The following is a 21,168-nucleotide window of genomic DNA, read 5'->3' as shown; positions in this document are numbered from 1 at the left end:
AGGAAATCAAAGCTAGTGGAAAGACAGAGAGGATTGGGAAGCTTTTAAGAACTTGCAGAAGGAAACTAAGAAGGTCATTAAGAAGGAAAAGATGAATTATGAAAGGAAGCTAGTGACTAATATCAAAGAAGATACTGTAAGTTTTTTTAAGTATATAAAGAGTAAAAGAGAGTTGAGGTAGATATAGGACCAATGAAAAATGACGTTGGAGATATTGTAATGAGAGACACAGAGATGGCAGAGGAACTGAATGCGTATTTTGCATCAGTCTTCACAGTGTATTTGCTGTATACCGGACATTCAAGGGTGTCAGGGAAGTTAAGTATGTGCAGTGAAAATTATGACTGAGAAGGTGCTCCAGAAGCTTAATGGTGTGAGGGTGGATAGATCTCCTGGACCTCCTGGATGGAATGCATCCTCGGGTTCTGAAGGAAGGATTGTGGAGGCATTAACAATGATCTTTCAAGAATCGACAGATTCTGGCATTGTACCGAATGACTGGAAAATTGCAAATGTTACTCCGCTATTTAAGAAGGGTGGGAGGCAGCAGAAAGGAAACTATAGACCTGTTAGCCTGACATCAATGGTTGGGAAGTTGTTGGAATCAATTATTAGGGATGAGATTACGGTATATCTGAAGGCACATGACAAGATAGGCCAAAGACCGTATGGTTTCCTGAAAGAAAATCCTGCCTGATTAACCTACTGCAATTTTACGAGGAAATTATAAGCTGGATAAACAAAAGAGATTCAGTAAATGGGACACCTTGTGCAGGATACCCTAAAGGTTAACCTCCAGGTTGAATCGGTGATGAAGAAGGTGAATACAATGTTGGTATTCATTTCTAGAGGTAGAGAATATAAGAGCAGGGATGTGATGTTGAGGTTCTACAAGGCACTCATGAGACCACAATTGGAGTACTGTGTGCAGTTTTAGGCTCCTTATTTTAGAAAGGATATACTGACGTTGGAGAGGCTTCAGAGAAGATTCAAGAGAATGATTCCAGGAATCAAAGGGTTAACGTATGAAGAACGCCTGGCAGCTTTTGGGCTGTATTCTCTGGAGTTCAGGAGAATGAGGGGGGATCTCATAGAAACATACCAAATGTTAAAAGGCCTGAACAGATTACATATGGCAAAGTTATTTCTCATGGTAGGGGAGTCTAGGACAAGAGGCACGACTTCAAGATTGAAGGACGTCCATTTAGAACAGAGATGCGGAGAAACTACTTTAGTCAGAGGGTGGTAAATCTGTGGAATTTGTTGCCACAAGTGGCTGTGGAGACTAAATCGTTGGGTGCATTTAAGACAGAGGTAGATAGGTTCTTGATTAGCCAGGGCATCAAAGGATATGGGGAGAAGGCAGGCGAGTGGGATGACTGGAAGAATTGGATCAGCCCATGATTTAGTAGCAGAGCTGACTCAATGGGCCGAATGGCCTACTTCTGCTCCTGTATCTTATGGTCTTAACACTTTCAGTCCTGTATTCATCACCCTTTTCGATTTTGTCCCCCTTTTACATTGCAGTTCACCCTGTTCACTGCATTTTTGCCCTCTCATCAGTCTCTCCTGCTTCCAAGAAGACCATAACTTTGTCATGTTTTGGAGGCTTGTGTGCCTTAGTGACCCGGAGAGCTGTGTTGGCTGGAGTCAGGGTCTTATGCTTTGGCTTTTGGTAGGCTGACCCATGCCAAATAGGCCAAAGGGTAGAGGCCAGACTATGTGTGGTCCAGGGCAAACAAACCTGACTAGTAAAACAAAATTGTTATGGAAGCAGCATGAAGAATCCTTCTACATCTGAGTGCAGTGGTACTCCTGAGTCTCCACCTGGGACTTGGATGAGTGTTAATAGAGAAAACTGAGAGAAGTAACGGAGTAACATTTGCAATTTTCCAGTCATTCGGTACAATGCCAGAATCTGTCGATTCTTGAAAGATCATTGTTAATGACTCCACAATCCTTCCTTCAGAACCCGAGGGTGCATTCCATCCTGGAGGTCCAGGAGATTTATCCACCCTCAGACCATTAAGCTTCTGGAGCCATCACATGCCATCACTGGCATGATGAAGGAAGCCCTGAACACCACCAGAGATGGAGGACCTTCATCTCTGCCCTATACCCCTAATCACCAGCAGTGTCACAGACAGTAAGTATCAGTCTCTCCTTGCTAGCAGCCTCACTACACACTGCCTCTGTCTGTAAACTAACTACCCTGTCTTCAGCCCTATCTCTCCGTTTCCCACTTCCCTGCCAAATTAGTTTAAACCCTCCTGAATGGCTCCAGCAAATTTGCCGGCAAGGATATTGGTCCCACTCGGGTTCAGATGCAACCTGTTCCTTTTGTACAGGTTATATTTTCCCCAGAAGAGATCCCAGTGTTCCAGAAATCTGAAGCTATGCCCCCTGCAGCATCTGCCAAATCATCGTATTCTTACCCCCAATGGCACATAGCATGGGCAAGTAATCCAGAGATTACTGGAATTGATCGCTTTGTGGCAAAGCTTGCGGATAATATGAAAACAACAGGAATCCTGCAAATGCTGGAAATTCAAGCAACACACATCAAAGTTGCTGGTGAACGCAGCAGGCCAGGCAGCATCTCTAGGAAGAGGTACAGTCGACGTTTCAGGCCGAGACCCTTCGTCAGGACCCTTCAACATTCAGTAGGTTTCAATGAGATCCCCCCACCCCACCTGCATTCTTCTAAATTCCAGTGAGCACAGGCCCAAAGCTGCCAAACACTCCTCATACGTTAACCACATTCATTCCCGACGAAGGGTCTCGGCCTGAAACGTCGACTGTACCTCTTCCTAGAGATGCTGCCTGGCCTGCTGCTGATAATATGAAGATAGGTGGAGGGATAAGTAGTGCTGAGGAAGCAATACAATTGCAGCAAGACTTAGATAAATTGGAAGAATGGGCAAAAAAGTGGCAGATGGAATACAGTGTTGGGAAATATATGATAATACATTCTGGTAAAAGGAACAATAGTGCGGAGTACTATCTAAATGGGGAGAAGGTTCAGACATCAGAGGTGCAGAGGGACTTTGGAGTCCTCGTGTAAGACTCCCAGAAGGGCCCCATATCTCAGAAAAGATGTGTTGTCATTGGACAGAGTCCAGAGGAGGTTCACAAGGACGAATAAGGGAATGAATGGGGTTAACGTACGAGGAGTGTTTGGCAGCTTTGGGCCTGTGCTCACTGGAATTTAGAAGAATGCAGGTGGGGTGGGGGGATCTCATTGAAACCTACTGAATGTTGAAGGGACTAGATACAGTGGATGTGCAGAGGATGTCTCCTCTTGTGGAGGTATAGAACTAGAAGGCAGAGCCTCAAAATTTAGGGGCAACCATTTAGAACAGGGCAAGGAGGAATTGAGACTAGAACTAGGGACCTAGCCTCAAGATTTGGGGGAGTAGATTTAGGATGGAGATGAGGAGGAACTGTTTTTTACCCCCAAAGAGTGGTGAAACTGTGTAATTCTCTGTCCGATGAAGCAGTAGAGGCTACCTCAGTAAATATATCTGAGACAAGGTTGGATAGATTTTTGCATAATAGGGGAATTAAGGGCCATAGGGAAAAGGCAGATAGATGGAGATGAATCGATGGCCAGATCAGCCATGATCTTATTGAATGGCGGAGCAGGCTTGACAGGCCAGATGGCTTACTCATACTCCTATTTCTTATGTTATGTTTTTTCTAGCCAGAGAGTAGTGAATCTGTGGAATGCGCTGCCACAGACTGCGGTGGACTGCGATGGGTATATTTAAGGCGGAAGTTGATCATTTCCTGATTGGTCAGAGCATCAAAGGGTATGGCGTGAAGGTAGGTGTATGGAGTTGAGTGGGATCCAGGATCAGCCGTGATGGCATGGTGGAGGAGACTTGATGGGCTGAATAGCCTAATTCTACTCCTCTGTCTTATGGTCTTACTCTGTAAGTCCTGCTTTTCAGCTTTCTATTTGGCTCCTTAAAAATTCTCTTCAGGACCTCCTCCAGGGTCATTCATGCCAATATGTACCAAGACTGCTCACCCTTCCGCTTCACAATGCTATGCATCTGAACTGAGAGAGCTCTAACCCTGGCACCTGAGAGGCAACACACCATCTGGGTGTCTCTACTGCACCCACAGAATCTCACCTCTATTCCTCTGACTACGGAATCTCTTATTGCCACTGCACTCCTTTTCACCTCTGTTCTCTTCTGAGCCACAGCACTAGACTCATTGCCAAAGATCTGGTTGCTGCGGTCTCTCTCCCACCAAACAATATCTAAAGTGATATACTTATTATTGAGGGGAATGGCTACAGAGGTATTCTGCATTGGTTGCTCATTTCTCTTCCCTCTCCTGACAGTCATCCAGTTACCTGCCTCCTGCAAACTAGGGGTGACTACCTCCTGTAGCTCGTATCTATCATCTCCTTTATCTCCCGTATGAGTTGAAGGTCATTGAGCTGCAGCTCGGTGCACCTAGTACAGACGCAGTTACTTGGGAGGCAGGAGGTCTCCCAGAATTCCCACACCTCACACAGAACAAAACACTGCCCCTAGAGCCATTCTCTCTGCACTAACTTTGCCCTAACAGACGAGGAAAAAAGCCTGGCACACTCACACAATGGCCTTGCCCCTGCCTTATTATTTATTTATTTATCTATATATCTTATTTGCCCTTTGTAATGAATCCCATTCACTGATTGGATACTGTCCAACTCTGGAAAACTGCCGTGAAGCACTGCCTTTTTAATCATCAGCCAGGAACCTAAGTGTAAACGTATCTTCTCGTCAAGCTCCTGTTCATTGATTGGGCAAAGTCCAATTCTGAAATTCATGTGGAGAATATACAGACCCCTTACAGGCAGCGGCTGGAATCGAATCTCGATCTGTGATCGCTGGTGCTGTAAAGCACTGCACTAACCACAACTCACCGTGCTGCCTTCACAAATAACCAACCTCCAAAAATCTTTACATCAGAGCAAGTTATAAATTTCACATTTCAGGCACACAGCTTTGAGACAAAGTTTCCAAAACATTCCTACTTTCTAGAATTGTGCTGAAATATCTTTGGTCCCATCTTTCCATTCTTACCAAACTTCAGTACTCCCAAGACTTTTAGCATCGTTCCCCTCTTGAATCAACTTAAAGCGAGGTTTTTGTATTCTCAAAATTTAATATATTTTTCAAGGTTACTGGTCATTTTAAAAAAGAACCCAATTCCTAGATCACTCTCCAGAATACAAAGTTCATCAGAATAATGGTTGAACAGAATGAAATAATGTTTAATGATAGTACAATAGGATTTATTGTTCACCCTTTACTAGCAGCTTCTGTGTCAAGTCACATGCTAGTCTAGCAGAAACAAGCAAGTATTTATTCGCAAAACAATTCATCCCTGACAAAAGAGCACTTTCAAATCCTAGTATTTTACTTGAAAGCAAATCCAAATATTACAAACTGTGAACACAATTCCATTAATAATCCTAAATATCACAGTCAATAATTTCACAAGTAATATATTTAAAAACAATTACAATGTCTTTGGTCACATGCAGGATCAGCTTGGTCAGTTAAGTGATCAAGTTACAAAATTAGTGATGTGAACTTAGTTATGGATACTGCATTAAAAGTGTTGAAAAGTGTTACCTTTGAAGGATAGATAAAATACATTTAGAATTGAGATTTGTCCTTTCCTGCAAAAATATACCTTCCCTAACCCCCAATTTAACCTGTGTTTTTGTGTAGCCATATCAACAATATCATCTCGATCCTGTAGCTATTGATCTAACGAGTGATCAATCAACAGCTTACCGCTAACCTAAGTGTTCAAATTGCTCAGCCTTATGCATGAATGGTGCTTGGATCATCCAAAGCACCACAAATGCTGATTACTGCTTGGGATTATAAAACAGTAAGACTATAAGGCACCCTTTCTTAGATATTCTTAAACGCTTTCTTAGTATGGTGAGCAGTATTGGGCTCCTAATCTAAGAAAGGATTTGCCAGCATTAGAGAGGGCCCAAAGGAGGTTCATGAAAACTACCCCAGGAATGAAAGGGAGGAATAAAAGGGTTAGTGTGTGAGGACTGATTGATGGCACTGGGCTTGTATTCACTGGAAGAATGGGTGGGGGAAAGGAATCTTATTGAAACTCATTAAGAACATAAAAAATAGGAGCAGGACCTTATCTTAAATATATTTACTGAAGTAGCCTCCAGGGGTTCACCACTCTTTGGGAAAGCAGTTCCGCCTCATCTTCATCCTAAATATACTCCCCCAAATCTTGAATATGTCCCCTAGTTCTAGTCTCACCAACCAGTGGAAGTAACTTTCCTGCTTCTATCTTATCTATCCCTTTCATAATTTTATATGTTTCCATAAGATCCCTCATCCTTTTGAATTCCAGCAAGTACAATCCCAGGCGACTCAATCTCTCCTGATAGTCTAACACCCTCATGTCTGGAATCAACCTGGTGAACCAGCTCTGCACTGCCTCCAAAACCAATATATACTTCCTCAAGTAAGGAGACCAGAACTGCATGCAGTACTCCAGATGTGGCCTCATAGTTGCAGTACAATCTCCCTGCTCTTAAATTCAGCACCTCTAGCAATGAAGACCAACAGTCCATTTGCCTTCTTGATAGCCTGCTGCACCTGCAAACCAACCTTTTGCGATTCGTGCACAAGCACTCCCATGTCCCTCTACACAGCAGCATGCTGCAATTTTTTTTACCATTTAAATAACCCGATCTTCCATTTTTTTTTCCAAAGTGAATGACCTCACATTCTCCTCCCCCGCCCCCCGTCTTCTCCTATCATATTGGATCTCCCCCTCCCACTTTCAAATCTCTTACTAACTCTTCCTTCAGTTAGTCCTGACGAAGGGTTTCAGCCTGAAACGTCGACTGTACCTCTTCCTAGAGATGCTGCCTGGCCTGCTGCGTTCACCAGCAACTTTGATGTGTGTTGCCTGACCTCACATTTACCAGCATTGTACTCCTTCTGCCAGACCCTTGCCCACTCAATTAACATACCTATATTTCTCTGCAGACTCTCTGTATCCTCTGCACAATTTGCTTTTCCGCTCAATTTGGTGTCATCAGCAAACTTAGATATACCACACTCGGTCCCCTCTCCCAGATCGTCAATGTATATCGTGAACAGTTGCAGGCCCAGCACCAACCCCTGCAGCACACCGCTCACCACTGATTGCCAACCAGAGAAACACCCATGTATCCCAACTCTCTGCTTTCTATTGGTTAACTAATCCTCTATCCGTGCTAATACATCACCTCTAACTGTGCATCTTATCTTTTTTGGATAAGTCTATTATGTGGCACCTTATCGAAAACTTTCTGGAAATCCAAGTAGATAATGCCCATCTGTTCCCCTCTCAAGACTGTGCTCATTATATCCTCAAAGAACTCCAGTAAGTTTGTCAAACAGGACCTGCCTTTGCTGAATCCATGTTGCGTCTGCCTGATGCATCCATTTCTTTCCAGATACCTCGCTATTTCATCTTTAATGATAGTTTCAGCTGTTAGAGTGGTTTTTGGGTTTTGGACATATACATTTAGCAATTGACTTTGGCTACCTGTCCTCACGTCTGAAAACGTATTGTGGATTTAATTTGGAGTGGAGCTCTGAACAATGGGTTTCTAAAAGCTGTGAATCCCAGACCAGGCAATGCTGATTAAAGTTCGCTTGGATGTCTGTGGTGTGGATGCGAATCAGGAGGTGTGATGGCTGTATGTTGTCTCAAAGAAAGCATTGTCCATACATTGTAAACATGGAGTTATCCTTTGATGTTTGGCACATAAAATATCGAGCCCAACACTGGCCCAGCCAGACCTTTCGACCAAAAGTGTCTCTGTATGATGCCTGCTGTACTTTGTTTTGTCGAATAAAGAAGCTGCTTTATATCTACCAGTACTTTTCTCCGGTGACTTAATTCACGCAACAACTCAAGCATTTTTCCAACTGCAGATGTTAAACTAACTTGCCTATAGTCACCTGTCTTTTGCCTACATCTTTTTTTGAACAGTGGCGTGACATTTGCCTTCTTCCAGTCTACCATGACCAGCCCAGAGTCCACAGAATTTTCGTAAGTTATCACCAAAGCCTCTACTACAACCTCTGTCATTTCTTTCAGTATCCTGAGATGCATTTCATATGGATCTGGAAAAGGTGTTTCCTATAGTAGGGGAGTCTAGGACCAGAGGGTACAGCCTCAGAACAGAAGAATGTCATGGTACAATAGAAATGATGAGGGATTTCTTTAGCCAGAGGGTGGTGGATCTATGGAATATGTTGTCGCAGATGGCTGTGGAGGTCAAGTCATCGGGTATATTTAAAGCAAAGGTTGACAGTTTCTTGATTAGCAAGAGTGTTAAAGGTTATGAGGAAAAGGCGGGTGAATGAGGTTGAGAGAGATAATAAATCAGCCATGATAGAATGATGGAACAGACCCGATAGGCCAAATGGCCTAATTCTGCTCCTATACCTTATGATTTTATAAGAGGCCCAAAACTGCACACAATACTCCACGTGTGGTCTAACCAATGCCTTATAAAGCATCAGCATTATAGCTTTGGTTTTATATTCTTGTCCTATTGAAATATTGCTAACATTGCATTGCTTTTCTTACCACTGACAACCTCCAAGTTAAAATTAGAGAATTCTACATGAGGACTCCTAAGTGGCTTTGCACATCTGATTTCAGAATTTGCTCCCCAATTAGAAAATATTTTATGTCTTTATTTCTTTTACTAAAGTGCACGACCACAGACTTCCCTATGCCGTATTCCATCTGCCACTTTTTTGCCCAATCTCCTAATCTGTCCAAGTCCATCTTCAACAACAACCGCCACCCCACTTACTTTTGTATTGTCTGCAAACTTGGCCAGAAAGCCATCAATTTCCGCCATCTGAATTATTGACATATTATTGAAAAGAAGAGGTCTCAACACAACTCCCAGCGGAACACCACTAGTCACCGGCAGGCAACCAGAAAAGGTCCCTTTTATTCCCACTTGTTGCCTCCTGCCAATCAACCAACCTTCTATCCATGATAGTATCTTTACTGTAATATTATGGGCTCTTATCTTGTTTAGTACCCTCAAGTGTGGTAACTTGTCAAAGACTTCTGAAAATCCAATTAAACAACATCTACTGATTTGCCTTTGTCTGTCTTGTTAGTTATTTCTTAAAAAATAATCCCAGCAGATTTGTAATACAAGATTTCCCCTGAAGGAAACCATGTTGAATTTGGACTATTTTATCATGTGGTTCTAAATACTCTGAGATCTTCTCCTTAATAATGGACTCCAACATCTTACCAACCACTGAAGTCAGGCTGGCTGACCTATAATTTCCTGTCTTTTGCCGTCCTTCCTTTTTCCTGAAAGAGTGGAGTGACATTTGCTATTTTCCAGTCCTCTGGAACCATTTCAGAATCAAGTGATTCTTGAAAGATCACTACTAATGCCTCCAATCCAGCTACAATACCTCTTTCAGAACCCAGGAGTGTAGTCCTTCTGGTCCAGGTGACTTATCCCTTAGACCTTTTGGCGTCCCAAGCATCTTCAGCTTAGTAGTAGCAAATACATTCACTTCTGCCCCCTGACACTCTCAAATTTCTGGCATACCGCTGTTGTCTTCCACAATGAAGACTGATGTAAAATAATTATTGTTTGTCCGTCATTTCTTTGTCCCTCTTGACTACCTCTCCAGTTTCATTTTCCAATGGTGTAATTTCCACTCCTGCCTCTGTTTTACTCTTGAAATTTCTGAAAAAGCTTTTTGTGTGTCCTATTTTCTTGGTTAGCTTACTTCAATATACTAACTTTTCTCTTCTTATTGCATTTTTAGTTGCCTTCTGTTGGATTTTAAAAGCTTCGCAATCCTCCAGCTTCCATTAATGCTTGCTGTATTATATGCCTTCTCTTGTTGTTATGCAGTCTTTGACTTCAATCGTCAGTCTCCATTGCCTCATCCTTCCTTTAAAATACTTCCTCTTCTTTGGAATATATTTATGCTGTACCTTCCAAATTTCTCCCAAAAACTCTAGCCATTGCTGTTTTGCCATCATTCCTGCTAGTATCCCCTAGAAATCAACTTTGGTCAGCTGCTCTCTCATGCCTCTGTAGTTCCCTTCCCTCCAGTGTAATACTGATACATCTGATTTTAGCTTCTCCCTCTCAAATTGCAGGCTGAATTCTATCATATTATGCTAAGGGGTCCTTTACCTTATGCTTTCTATAGTAGAGATGAGTAGGTTACAAGTATGCTTAAAAGGTCACCACTAGGCTGTTTTTGTACTTTGTAATCCTCATAAGGATTAGACTTGTTTCTATTCCTTGTTATACTAATTTGTGTAATGTACTTTAAAAAAAATATTGTTTGAATACCATAAAAATAAACATTTCAACCCAATGATCCAGTGAATGATATATTCTGTTCGGTACTGTATTTACAATTTCTTACCTGTTAATAACGCCATATGCCTCTTCAGTGCCTATTATACAGAGTGCATTCACAGCAGCATATGTTGGAGCAAGATGTGGTTCTTGGCCTGGTCCGCCACCAAATCCACCATTTGGACTTTGACATCTTGCCAAGAATTGACAAATACTATTTATGAAAGGAAAATGCAACTGATTTAATAAATCAATTTTTTTTCATTATTTGGCTTCAAGTTGTGCTATAGCAACATTTGATTTCTAGTATTTCACCCAGAGCCCACTTGCGAGTATTCAACATGAACAATCATCTCAAACGCATAAGCACATTATATAGGTGTCTTCTACCCAAAGTGGAAACTTAGTTTGGAATTTGCTTTAAATATAATTGGAAGTCACATCAGAAAATTCACTCAGTGCAAAAACATTATGCCCATGTCAAGTCAGATGAATTATACTCCAATCACAGCAGAGAACACCCAAACATATAAGGTACAAATCAGTGGAAAAAAAATTGGGGCCCACATGCACATCAACAATATTCCATTAATGATTAGTAAGCTAATTTTTATCTCATTTTCAGCAACATGGTCACAGAAGAGTAGCAGATAGAGCAACGTATTACAGTTCGGGGCGTCAAGAGTTTGGAATTCAATTCCAACACTGTCTGTAAGAAGTTTGTACATTCCCCACATGACTGCATGAGTTTCCTCCCACAGTCCAAAGACCTACTGGTTAGTAGGTTAATTGCTCATTGTAAGTTGTCCTGTGATTAAGCCAAGGTTAACTAGGTGGCATGCTTGGCAGCATGTCTCGGGCCAAAGAGCCTGTTCCATGTTGCATCTCTAAATAAATAAACATACTCATACTTTACATAATATATTATATGTACTCAAATTGAAAATAATTGACTTGAGCACCATAAGCATGTTACTAACAATAATTATAGTTTACTATATTAATAACTGACAAAAGTTACATGCCAAAGTTGGCCCCTGGCTAATATTGGTGGCACAAGTACCGTACATGGAAGTACAAAATTAGAGACCTTGGTAGATTAAGGGAAAGGCCAAAACCAAGACACGAATTTTAAAGCAGCCAATTACATCATTCACTTTGGACCAAAAAAGATCTTCAAATATCTTTTAAATGATTAAAACACTTGAAAGAAGTTTCAGGGTCACCACAAATAGATCACAAAGGTATAGATGCCTAATTGCAGAGAGGTGGAATCCAACGAATACATTTTTTCTGCAGCTTTTCAAAAGCCAACTAGCACGTGTAGAACTTGCTATCATGTCTTGGAAAGCATATAATGGCAATGGCTACGAAAGAGTGCATTGCAAATTCGCCTCATTTACTGGTTACAAGGGTTAGGTTATAAGATTAAATGAACTAGATTTTCTATACCACAAGGTTATGGGGAAATAACAAAGACTGAAGTGTTTGCAAGGAAACAAAAATAATTATTTGAAACAGAGAAAAAAAATCAGAAGGCTGTCCTAGATAGCATCTGAAGATTAGTTCCAGGCAATTCAGAGAAAAATTAAGAAAGTGAAACACAGTGGAATATTTCAACATATGTTGAAAATCTGCAGCAAAACACAAGAAGCTGGAGGAATTCAATGGGTCAGGCATCTATGAAGGGAGATAGTCAACATTTTAGGTTGAAACCCTTCATCAGGACTGCAGGGCAAGTAAAGACTACTGTACTTCCAAGGTCCCCATATATGCCAAATACATCATTATATATGAAGAATGTTGTACTTTCTTAGCTATTCATGAACAGAATTAGCTAAGTAAGGATGACAGCTTTCCTCCATAAAATACACAACATGCCAGCTGAATTAATTTATTATTTACCATCAATAAATGCTAAGGAATAGGAAGACAATGTTGGTTGGTGAAATTAGAATACAGAAAAGCTATGATGATTGCAAGCTGGTACAAGTTCAAGGGAATACTCCAGAACAATACTCCAGCTTCAATGGATGATTTAAACATAGAAAAGAACAACTTACATCATTAATAACACTTTCGAACATTTGACTTGTTGCATGTAAAATAATTGTGGGAATGCATTCAGAATAATTTATTAATTTAACTGCAGTATGGCATTACCACTTTACGCAACGGTATTTCATTTCTCTGAATGAAATTATGGTGATTTTGTAAGAATTAAATCCTTCATTAATACTGAAGATATTTAAACCACAAATTTGTAAATTCAACATTAAAAAGCACTGTAGAATTGCTTTCTACCTAAATCATCCTGTATGTCTTTATTTCTACTTTCAAATAAGGTGAAATCCCATTCACGAACAGCTAAGAAAGTACAACATTCTTCATAAATAGTGATGTGTCTGGCATAGATAGGGAGGTGGAAGTACAATAATCACTACTTGGCCTGCAGTAATCAAGAGTTTGTGCATTACAAGTCAAAACTCATAAGCTGAGTTTCAAATACAAGGTCTAAATCTCAACTTTCAGAAGGCTTTTTGAGAAAGAAAACTGTGCCAGAAAATAACAAGGAAATGGAAGTCGACCCTGCAGCAGAAACCAGCGCAACAAATGTATCCATGATTGATATCAACTTATACAACAAAAACTGGATGATCATTCCAGAATCATTTCAAAGTATCAGTGCAAATTATTGCCCCATACTGTGGAATGGGATTGATCAGAAAGCCAGAAATCTGTGAAGCTCTTTTTATCTGCTTTGAATTGCTACGACATGATAGCAAGCACTACTAGTCAGAAATTCCTGCTAAAAAAGAAAATATGTGATGATTAGCTGGAATAGAAGAGCCAACTAAAGCAACAGGAGGCAGTAAAGAGATAGTAAGCAAACTACAACACCTGATGAGTTATCACATTTTTCAAAGCTTACAGCGGTATTCCAATAACAGGTTCACATTTTCCAAGTTTAGCATATACTCACTGGGAAGCTGTGCTTTCATCGAGTGGCTCGTTGAGAAGCTCCAAGCTGTGTAAGATCCAGTAACAGAGCCAAGGTCGACTGGCATCCAAACACTGAATTAAACCAGAAACATACTGTATAGTGACAAAAGAAATAAGTGAAGCAAAAATTTAAAATGCCTAATACATGCAGTATGTATACAATGCTTATAAAAAGTATTCGCCTCCCCCCTTTAATATGACACACCAAATCATCACTTAGTTTTAGAATTATAATTATATAAATTATAATTTATAATATAAACTATAATTCCTTAAGTGAAGATCACTGGTGTGCAGTCAAGGTGCTTCAATTAATTGCAGTAAAAATACACCTGTACCTAGAGGGTTCAACTGTTGCTGAGTCAGTATCCTGGCAAAAGCTACACCATGAAGACAAACTAACACCCTAAGCAACTCTGCTACAAGGTTGTTGAAAAACACAAGTCAGGAGGAGGATACAAGAAAATTTCCAACTCACACAGTTAAGTCAATCATCAAGAAATGGAAATAATATGGCACAGCTGTAAATCTGCCTAGGGCAGGCCATCCTCAAAAACTGAGTGGCCATGCAAGAAGGGGACTGGTGAAGGGAGGCCACCAAGAGACTTGTGACAACTCTGGAGGAGTGGCAAGCATTGGAGAGAATGCACATACAACAATTGTTGCCCAGGCAGCTTTCTGGGAGAGTGGCAAAGAGAAAGCCACTGTTGAAGAAAACTCACGGTTAGGATTTGTCCAAAAGCATGTGGGAGACTCTGAAGTCAGCTGGAAGAAGGTTCTATGGTCTGATGAAACCAAAATTCAGTTTTTTGGCCATCAGACTAAACGCTGTGTTTGATGTGAACCAAACACTGCACATCATCACAAAAACATCGTGAAGCATGGCTGTATCATGCTGAGGGGATGCTACAATGCAGCAAGCCCGGGAAGGCTGGTGAAGGTAGAGGGTAAAATGAATGCAGCAAAGTACAAGGAAGTGCTGGAGGAAAACCTGATACAGTCTGCAAGAGAACTGCGACTTGGGAGAAGAGTTCTTTTCCAGCAAGACAATAAGCCCAAGCACAAAGCCAAAGCCTCACAGGAATGGCTTAAAAACAAAGTTAATGACCTGGAGTGGCCATGTCAGAGTTCAGACTTCAATCCAATTAAGAATTTATGGCTGGACTTGAAAAGGGCTGTTCACTCACGGTTCCATACAATCTGACAAAGCTTGAGCAGTTTTGTAAAGAAGAATGGGTAAAAATTGCAGTGTCCAGATGTGCAAAGCTGATAGAGACCTATCCACACAGACTCAAAGATGTAATTGCTGCCAAAGGTGCATCTACTAAATACTGACTCTAAGGGGGGTGAGTAATTATGCTATCAATTATTTGGTTTTTAAAAACTACAATAAATTTAGACCAATTTGTAGAAACTTGTTTTCACTTTGACATGCAAGAGCTTTTTCCGTTGATCAATGTCAAACAAGCCAAATTAACCCCACTGTGATTCAATGTTGTAAAAAATAAAACATGAAAACTTTCGGGGGGGGGTGGTGAATACTATTTATAGGTGCTGTATTAACAGTTAAATAGGTTTTTATGTTGCAATTTCATAAAGTTATGAAACAAGTATACCTATAGAGTACTAAAAGTAAAATTTATCCTTACACTGAACATTGCTACTTTAGACTTACAAAAGAAAAAACAAATATATGTTTTCTGCAAAACACTATAAAAATAAAATGCTCATGTTGGTTATGTACTAGGGCTTGAAACAATATTATTTTTGTAATAGTTCAGGTGAATATAAAAGCCAATTATTCATCGATTCCATTGCCTCAAACTACACATACTCTCTCAGCTCTCACAGCTCATCTAGTGTAAGCTTTTCCATCTTCATCATCACCTTCTCCTGAGACCCCACATTCATATATTCCAGATTATATCACTCCTCCTTTCTTATGTGAGGATGAAGTGGGGTTCTTGGGGACATTGCTTCAAGATTTAAGGGAGAAGATTTAGGATGGAGATGAGCAGAAACTGTTTTTCCCCAGAGAGTGGTGAATCTGTGGAATTCTCTGCCCAGGGAAGCAGTTGAGGCTTCTTCACTAAATATATTTAAGGAACAGTTAGATAGGTTTTTACATAGTAAGAGAATGAAGGGTTATGGGGAAATGGCAGGTAGATGGAGCTGAGTTCATGGACAGATCAGCCATATCTTATTGATTGGCAGGGCAGGCTCGATGGGCCGGATGGCCGACTCCTGCTCCTATTCCTTATGTTCGTATGAAGGGTGGGCTTCTTAATGAAGTTACAGCCTCACTCATCTCACTTCAATCAGACCACCAGTATCAAGTACCTGATACTGGGGCATTATCAATCGAATTGTCTTGCAACTCGGTGTTATCCATCTGTTAAGGCTGTCATATCCAAGGAAACATACAATAAATGGCAGGGTTTTGAGTGATATGGTAGGACAAAGGAATGTATGTCCACCAGATAGTTAAAAGGATAGCAAATGAATTCCATCTGGTGATTAAGTTGGCATATGGGGTGCTTCCCTTTGTTATCTAAAGAATAAGAGCAAGGAGTTTATGCATGTACTGTATACTACATAAGTCAAACCATAGCCTGAGTACTATTTACAGAGCTGGTTATCATACTACAGAAAACCACAATTACACTGGAGAGCAGAGGAGATGTATGAAAATAGAGACAGTAATAGAAAATATATGTGACAGTTTTCTTCGGAGCAAAAGAGGCTTAGCAGCCGTAATTACAGTTCAAAACACTATGAAGAACATAACACAGATTAATAGGAGAAATATTTGCTGAGAAATTAAAAATATAAGACACAGATTTAAGAAAATAGGATTACAAGAGAGATGAGGCAATTTTTTTTGAGTGAGAGTATGGTAGATATCTGGAACTGACTGTCTCAAAGGGTGGTAGAGGTGAAATCCTCATTGCTTCTATACAGTATTTGAATATACACCAGAAGTACCACAACTTGCAGTGGTACAACATATTGGTAAAAGAAGAGATTAAGTTGGATAGCTGTCTATTTGGACTGGCACAGATACAAAAAGCCACAAGGGCTCCTCTTGCTTTGTTAGTTTTCTATACTTCTGTAAAAAAAAAATTTGCTAAAGTAGCTAAAAAAAAATCAATACAAATATAAAACTTCGTAATACCTTTTTTTAAAAAAAGAGATGCAGCACGATAACAGGCCTTTTCGGCCCTGAGATCTCATCCTTAATAATCAACTTGAACATCTTCCCAACCACTGAGGTCAGACTAACAGGCCTATAGTTTCCTTTCTTCTGCCTCTCTCCCTTCTTGAAGAGTCAAATGACATTTGCAATTTCCCTGTCTTTCAGAACCATTCCAGAGTCTAGTGATTCTTGAAAGATCATTATTAATGCCTCTACAATCTCTTCAACCACCTCTTTCTGAACGTTGTTGTGTACACCATCTGGTCCGGGTGACTTATCTACCTTCAGACCTTTCAGTTTCCCAAGGATCTTCTCTTCAGTAATGGTAACTTCACAAATTTCATGAGCCCTGACAGCTGGAACTTCACCATACTGCTAGTGTCTTCCACTGTGAAGAATAATGTAACATACTTATTCAGTTCGTCTGCCCTTTCCTTGTCTCCCACTATTACCTCTCCAGGATAGTTTTCCAGCAATCCAATATATACTCTTGCCTCTCTTTTACACTTTTATGTATCTCATGAAACTTTTGGTATCCTCATTAATATTATTGGCAAGCTTATTTTCGTATCCCATCTAGTCATAGTCATACTATATTGATCCTGGGGGAAATTGGTTTTTGGTACAGTTGCACCATAAACAATAAATAGTAATAACACCATAAATAGTTAAATAGTAATTTGTAAATTATGCCAGGAAATAAGTCCAGGACCAGCCTACTGGCTCAGGGTGTCTGACCCTCCAAGGGAGGAGTTGTAAAGTTTGACGGCCACAGGCAGGAATGACTTCCTATGACGCTCTGTGTTGCATCTCAGTGGAATGAGCCTCTGGCTGAATGTACTCCTGTGCCCACCTAGTACATTATGTAGTGGATGGGAGACATTGTCCAAGATGGCATGCAACTTGGACAGCATCCTCTTTTCAGACACCACCGTCAGAGAGTCCAGTTCCATCCCCCCAACATCAGTGACCTTACGAATGAGTTTGTTGATTCTGTTAGTGTCTGCTACCCTCAGCCTGCTGCCCCAGCACACAACAGCAAACATGATAGCACTGGCCACCACAGACTCATAGAACATCCTCAGCATTGTCCGGCAGATGTTAAAGGACCTCAGTCTCCTCAGGAAATAGAGACGGCTCTGACCCTTCCTGTAGACAGCCTCAGTGTTCTTTGACCAGTCCAGTTTATTGTCAGTTCGTATCCCCAGGTATTTGTAATCCTCCACCATGTCCACACTGACTCCCTGGATGGAAACAGGGGTCACCGGTGCCTTAGCTCTGCTCAGGTCTACCACCAGCTCCTTAGTCTTTTTCACATTAAGCTGCAGATAATTCTGCTCACACCATGTGACAAAGTTTCCTACTGCAGCCCTGTACTCAGCCTCATCTCCCCTTGTTGATGCATCCAACTATGGCAGAGTCATCAGAAAACTTCTGAAGATGACAAGACTCTGTGCAGTAGTTGAAGTCCGAGGTGTAAATGGTGAAGAGAAAGGGAGACAAGACAGTCCCCTGTGGAGCCCCAGTGCTGCTGATCATTCTGTCGGACACACAGTGTTGCAAGCACACGTACTGTGGTCTGCCAGTCAGGTAATCGAGAATCCATGACACCAGGAAAGCACCCACCTGCATCGCTGTCAGCTTCTCCCCCAGCAGAGCAGGGCGGATGGTGTTGAACGCACTGGAGAAGTCAAAAAACATGACCCTCACAGCGCTCGCTGGCTTGTCCAGATGGGTGTAGACACAGTTTAGCAGGTAGACGATGGCATCCTCAACTCCTAGTCGGGGCTGGTAGGCGAACTGGAGGGGACCTTTACCTTCTTAATGATGTTTTTAGTTGCCTTCTGTTGGTTTTTAAAAGCTTCCTAATACTCTAACTTCTCACTAATTTTTGCTCTATTATATGCCCTCTCTTTGGCTTTTTTATATTGGGTTTGACCACTCTCATTAGCCACAGTTGTATCATCTTGCATTTATAGATACTTCATTGATCCCAAGGAAATAACAGTGTCACAGCAGCATTACAAGTACACAGATACACAAATATTAGAAGAGAACTAAGAATAAAAATAAGTTCACTTAGAAATAAGATATACAGGATTTACAAGTCAAAGTTTGCAAGATCTCTTCTCTGGCTATAGGTTGACTCATTATAGAGCTTGGTGACCGAGAATAAGAATAACCTCACATAGCACTTTTTGGAGCAGTGCAGTTGTCATAGTCTATTACTGAAAGTGCTCCTCTGTTTAGCCAAGGTGGAATGCAGGGGTTGAGAAATGTCTGGAATTGGCAGGATTTTCTGGAGGGTCCTTTGTTCTACCACAACCTCCAGTATGTCCAGTTTGACTCCTATAATAGAACCAGCCTTTCTAATCAGAAGAATACTTCTTCCTCTTTGGGATGTATATATCCTGTGCATTCTGAATTGCTTCCAGAAAGTCCAACATTTGCTACTCTGCCGTCATCCCTGCCAGTGTTCTTTTCCAATCAATTCTGGCAAACTCCTCTCTCATGCCTCTGTAATTCACTGAAATACTGATACATAAGACTTTAGCTATTCCTTCTCAAATTTCAGGGTTACTTTATCATATTATGAACACTTGCCCCTAAGGGTTCTTTTACCTTAAGCTCTTTAATCAATTCTGCTTCATTGCACAACACCCAATCCAGAATAGAGGACCCCTAGTGGGCTCAACCACGAGCTGCTCTAAAAAGCCCATTTATAGGCACTCTAGAAATTCCCCCCTTGGAATGCAGCACCAAAGTGATTTTCCCAATTTACATGCATATTGAAATCCATGACTATTGTAACATTGCCCTTTTGGCATGCATTTTCTATCTCCTCTTGTAACTTGCAGACCACAGCCTTACTACTGTTTGGGGGTTTGTATACAACTCCCATCAGGGTATTTTTACCCTTACAGTCCCTTAGCTATATCCACAATGATTCAACACCTTGCAACCCTATCGAACCTCTCTCTCTCTTTCTCTCACACACACACACACACACGAGGAATTCTGCAGATGCTTGAAATTCAAGCAACACAACTCAAAGTTGCTGGTGAACACAGCAGTCCCATTCCCATTCTGATATGCCTATCCATGGCCTCCTCTACCGTAAAGATGAAGCCACACTCAGGTTGGAGGAACAACACCTTATATTCCGTCTGGGTAGCCTCCAACCTGATGGCATGAACATTGACTTCTCAAACTTTCGCTAATGCCTCACCTCCCCCTCGTACCCCATCCGTTATTTATTTATATACACACATTCTTTCTCTCTCTCTCTCCTTTTTCTCCCTCTGTCCCTCTGACTATACCCCTTGCCCATCCTCTCAGTTTTTTCCCCCCTCCCCCTTTTCTTTCTCCCTGGGCCTCCTGTCCCATGATCCTATCATATCCCTTTTGCCAATCAACTGTCCAGCTCTTGGCTCCATCCTTCCCCCTCCTGCCTTCTTCTATCATTTTGGATCTCCCCCTCCCCCTTTCAAAACTCTCACTAGCTCTTCTTTCAGTTAGTCCTGACGAAGGGTCTTGGCCCGAAAAGTCGACTGTACCTCTTCCAAGAGATGCTGCCTAACCTCCCTCTAATGATTTAATTTCATTTTTTACCAACAGAGCAATGCCGCCCCCTCTGCCTTTCTGCCAGTCGTTTTGATAAAATGTGTATTCTTAGACATTAAGCTCTCAGTTAAAATCTTCTTTCAGCCGTGATTCAGTGATGCCTGCAACATTGTACATGCCACTCTGCCTCTGTGCTACAAATTCCTCTACCTTATTCTGTATACTGCGCACATTCAAATACAACACCCTCAGTCCTGTTGATTGAACACCTTTTTTGATTTTGTCCACCTTTTACATTGTAACTCATTCTGTTGACTGCAATTTTGCACTATCAGCAGCATCTCCTGACTACACAATACCTCCTTTTGTAAACCAGCCACTTCATCTTCAGCACTATCATCTGCCTTTTCTGTACTTCTTGCATTGAAATATACATGGCTCAGGATGCTCAACTTTTGATTCCTAACTTTGTCTGAGGTTTTACCAACATCTGCCTCCACAACTGGCTATGATGCACCCAGTCAGTATACTCTACACCACACATCTATAGAAGTTTGTCAAAGTTTTAGATATCATGCCAAATCTTCACAAACTGCTAAGGAAGCAGAGGCACTTCCGTGCTTTCTTCATACTTGCACTTACGTGCCAGGACCAGGATAGGTCCTCTGAAATGAAAAGATGGAGGAATTTATTGCTGACCCTCTCCACCTCTGATCCTCCGATGAGGGCTAGTTTATGGACCTCTAGCTTTCTCCTCCTGAAGTCATTAATCAGCTCCTTGGTCTTCTGACAGTGAGTGAGAGGTTGTTGTTGTGGCACCACTCAGCCAGATTTTCAATTTCCATCCTAAATGCTGATTCATCACCACCTTTGATTCGGCCTATGACAGTGGTGTCATCAACAACCTTGAATATGGCTTTGAGGTTGTGCTTAGCCACATAGTCATAAGTGTAAACAAATAGAGCAGGGGGCTAAGCACACAGCCTTGAGATGC

At 41.2% G+C, this 21,168-nt stretch overlaps 1 protein-coding gene across 1 annotated transcript in view; it reads right to left on the bottom strand.

Moving 5' to 3' along the window:
- The window catches only part of fntb (farnesyltransferase, CAAX box, subunit beta), a 90,278-nt gene that overhangs the window by 24,885 nt on the left and 44,225 nt on the right, over positions 1–21,168 (bottom strand). Inside the window, exons 4-5 of the mRNA XM_072266218.1 lie at positions 13,395–13,486; positions 10,479–10,625 (exon numbers count right to left, since the gene is read on the bottom strand). Of these exons, the coding sequence (XP_072122319.1) occupies positions 10,479–10,625; positions 13,395–13,486 (239 nt within the window). The remainder of the gene's footprint in view (positions 1–10,478; positions 10,626–13,394; positions 13,487–21,168) is intronic.

This window comes from Mobula birostris, chromosome 1 (assembly GCF_030028105.1).
Source record: "Mobula birostris isolate sMobBir1 chromosome 1, sMobBir1.hap1, whole genome shotgun sequence".
Lineage (NCBI taxonomy): Eukaryota > Metazoa > Chordata > Chondrichthyes > Myliobatiformes > Myliobatidae > Mobula > Mobula birostris.
The sequence above is the reverse complement of the archived record's forward strand: the minus strand, read 5'-3'. Positions and strand labels throughout refer to the sequence as shown.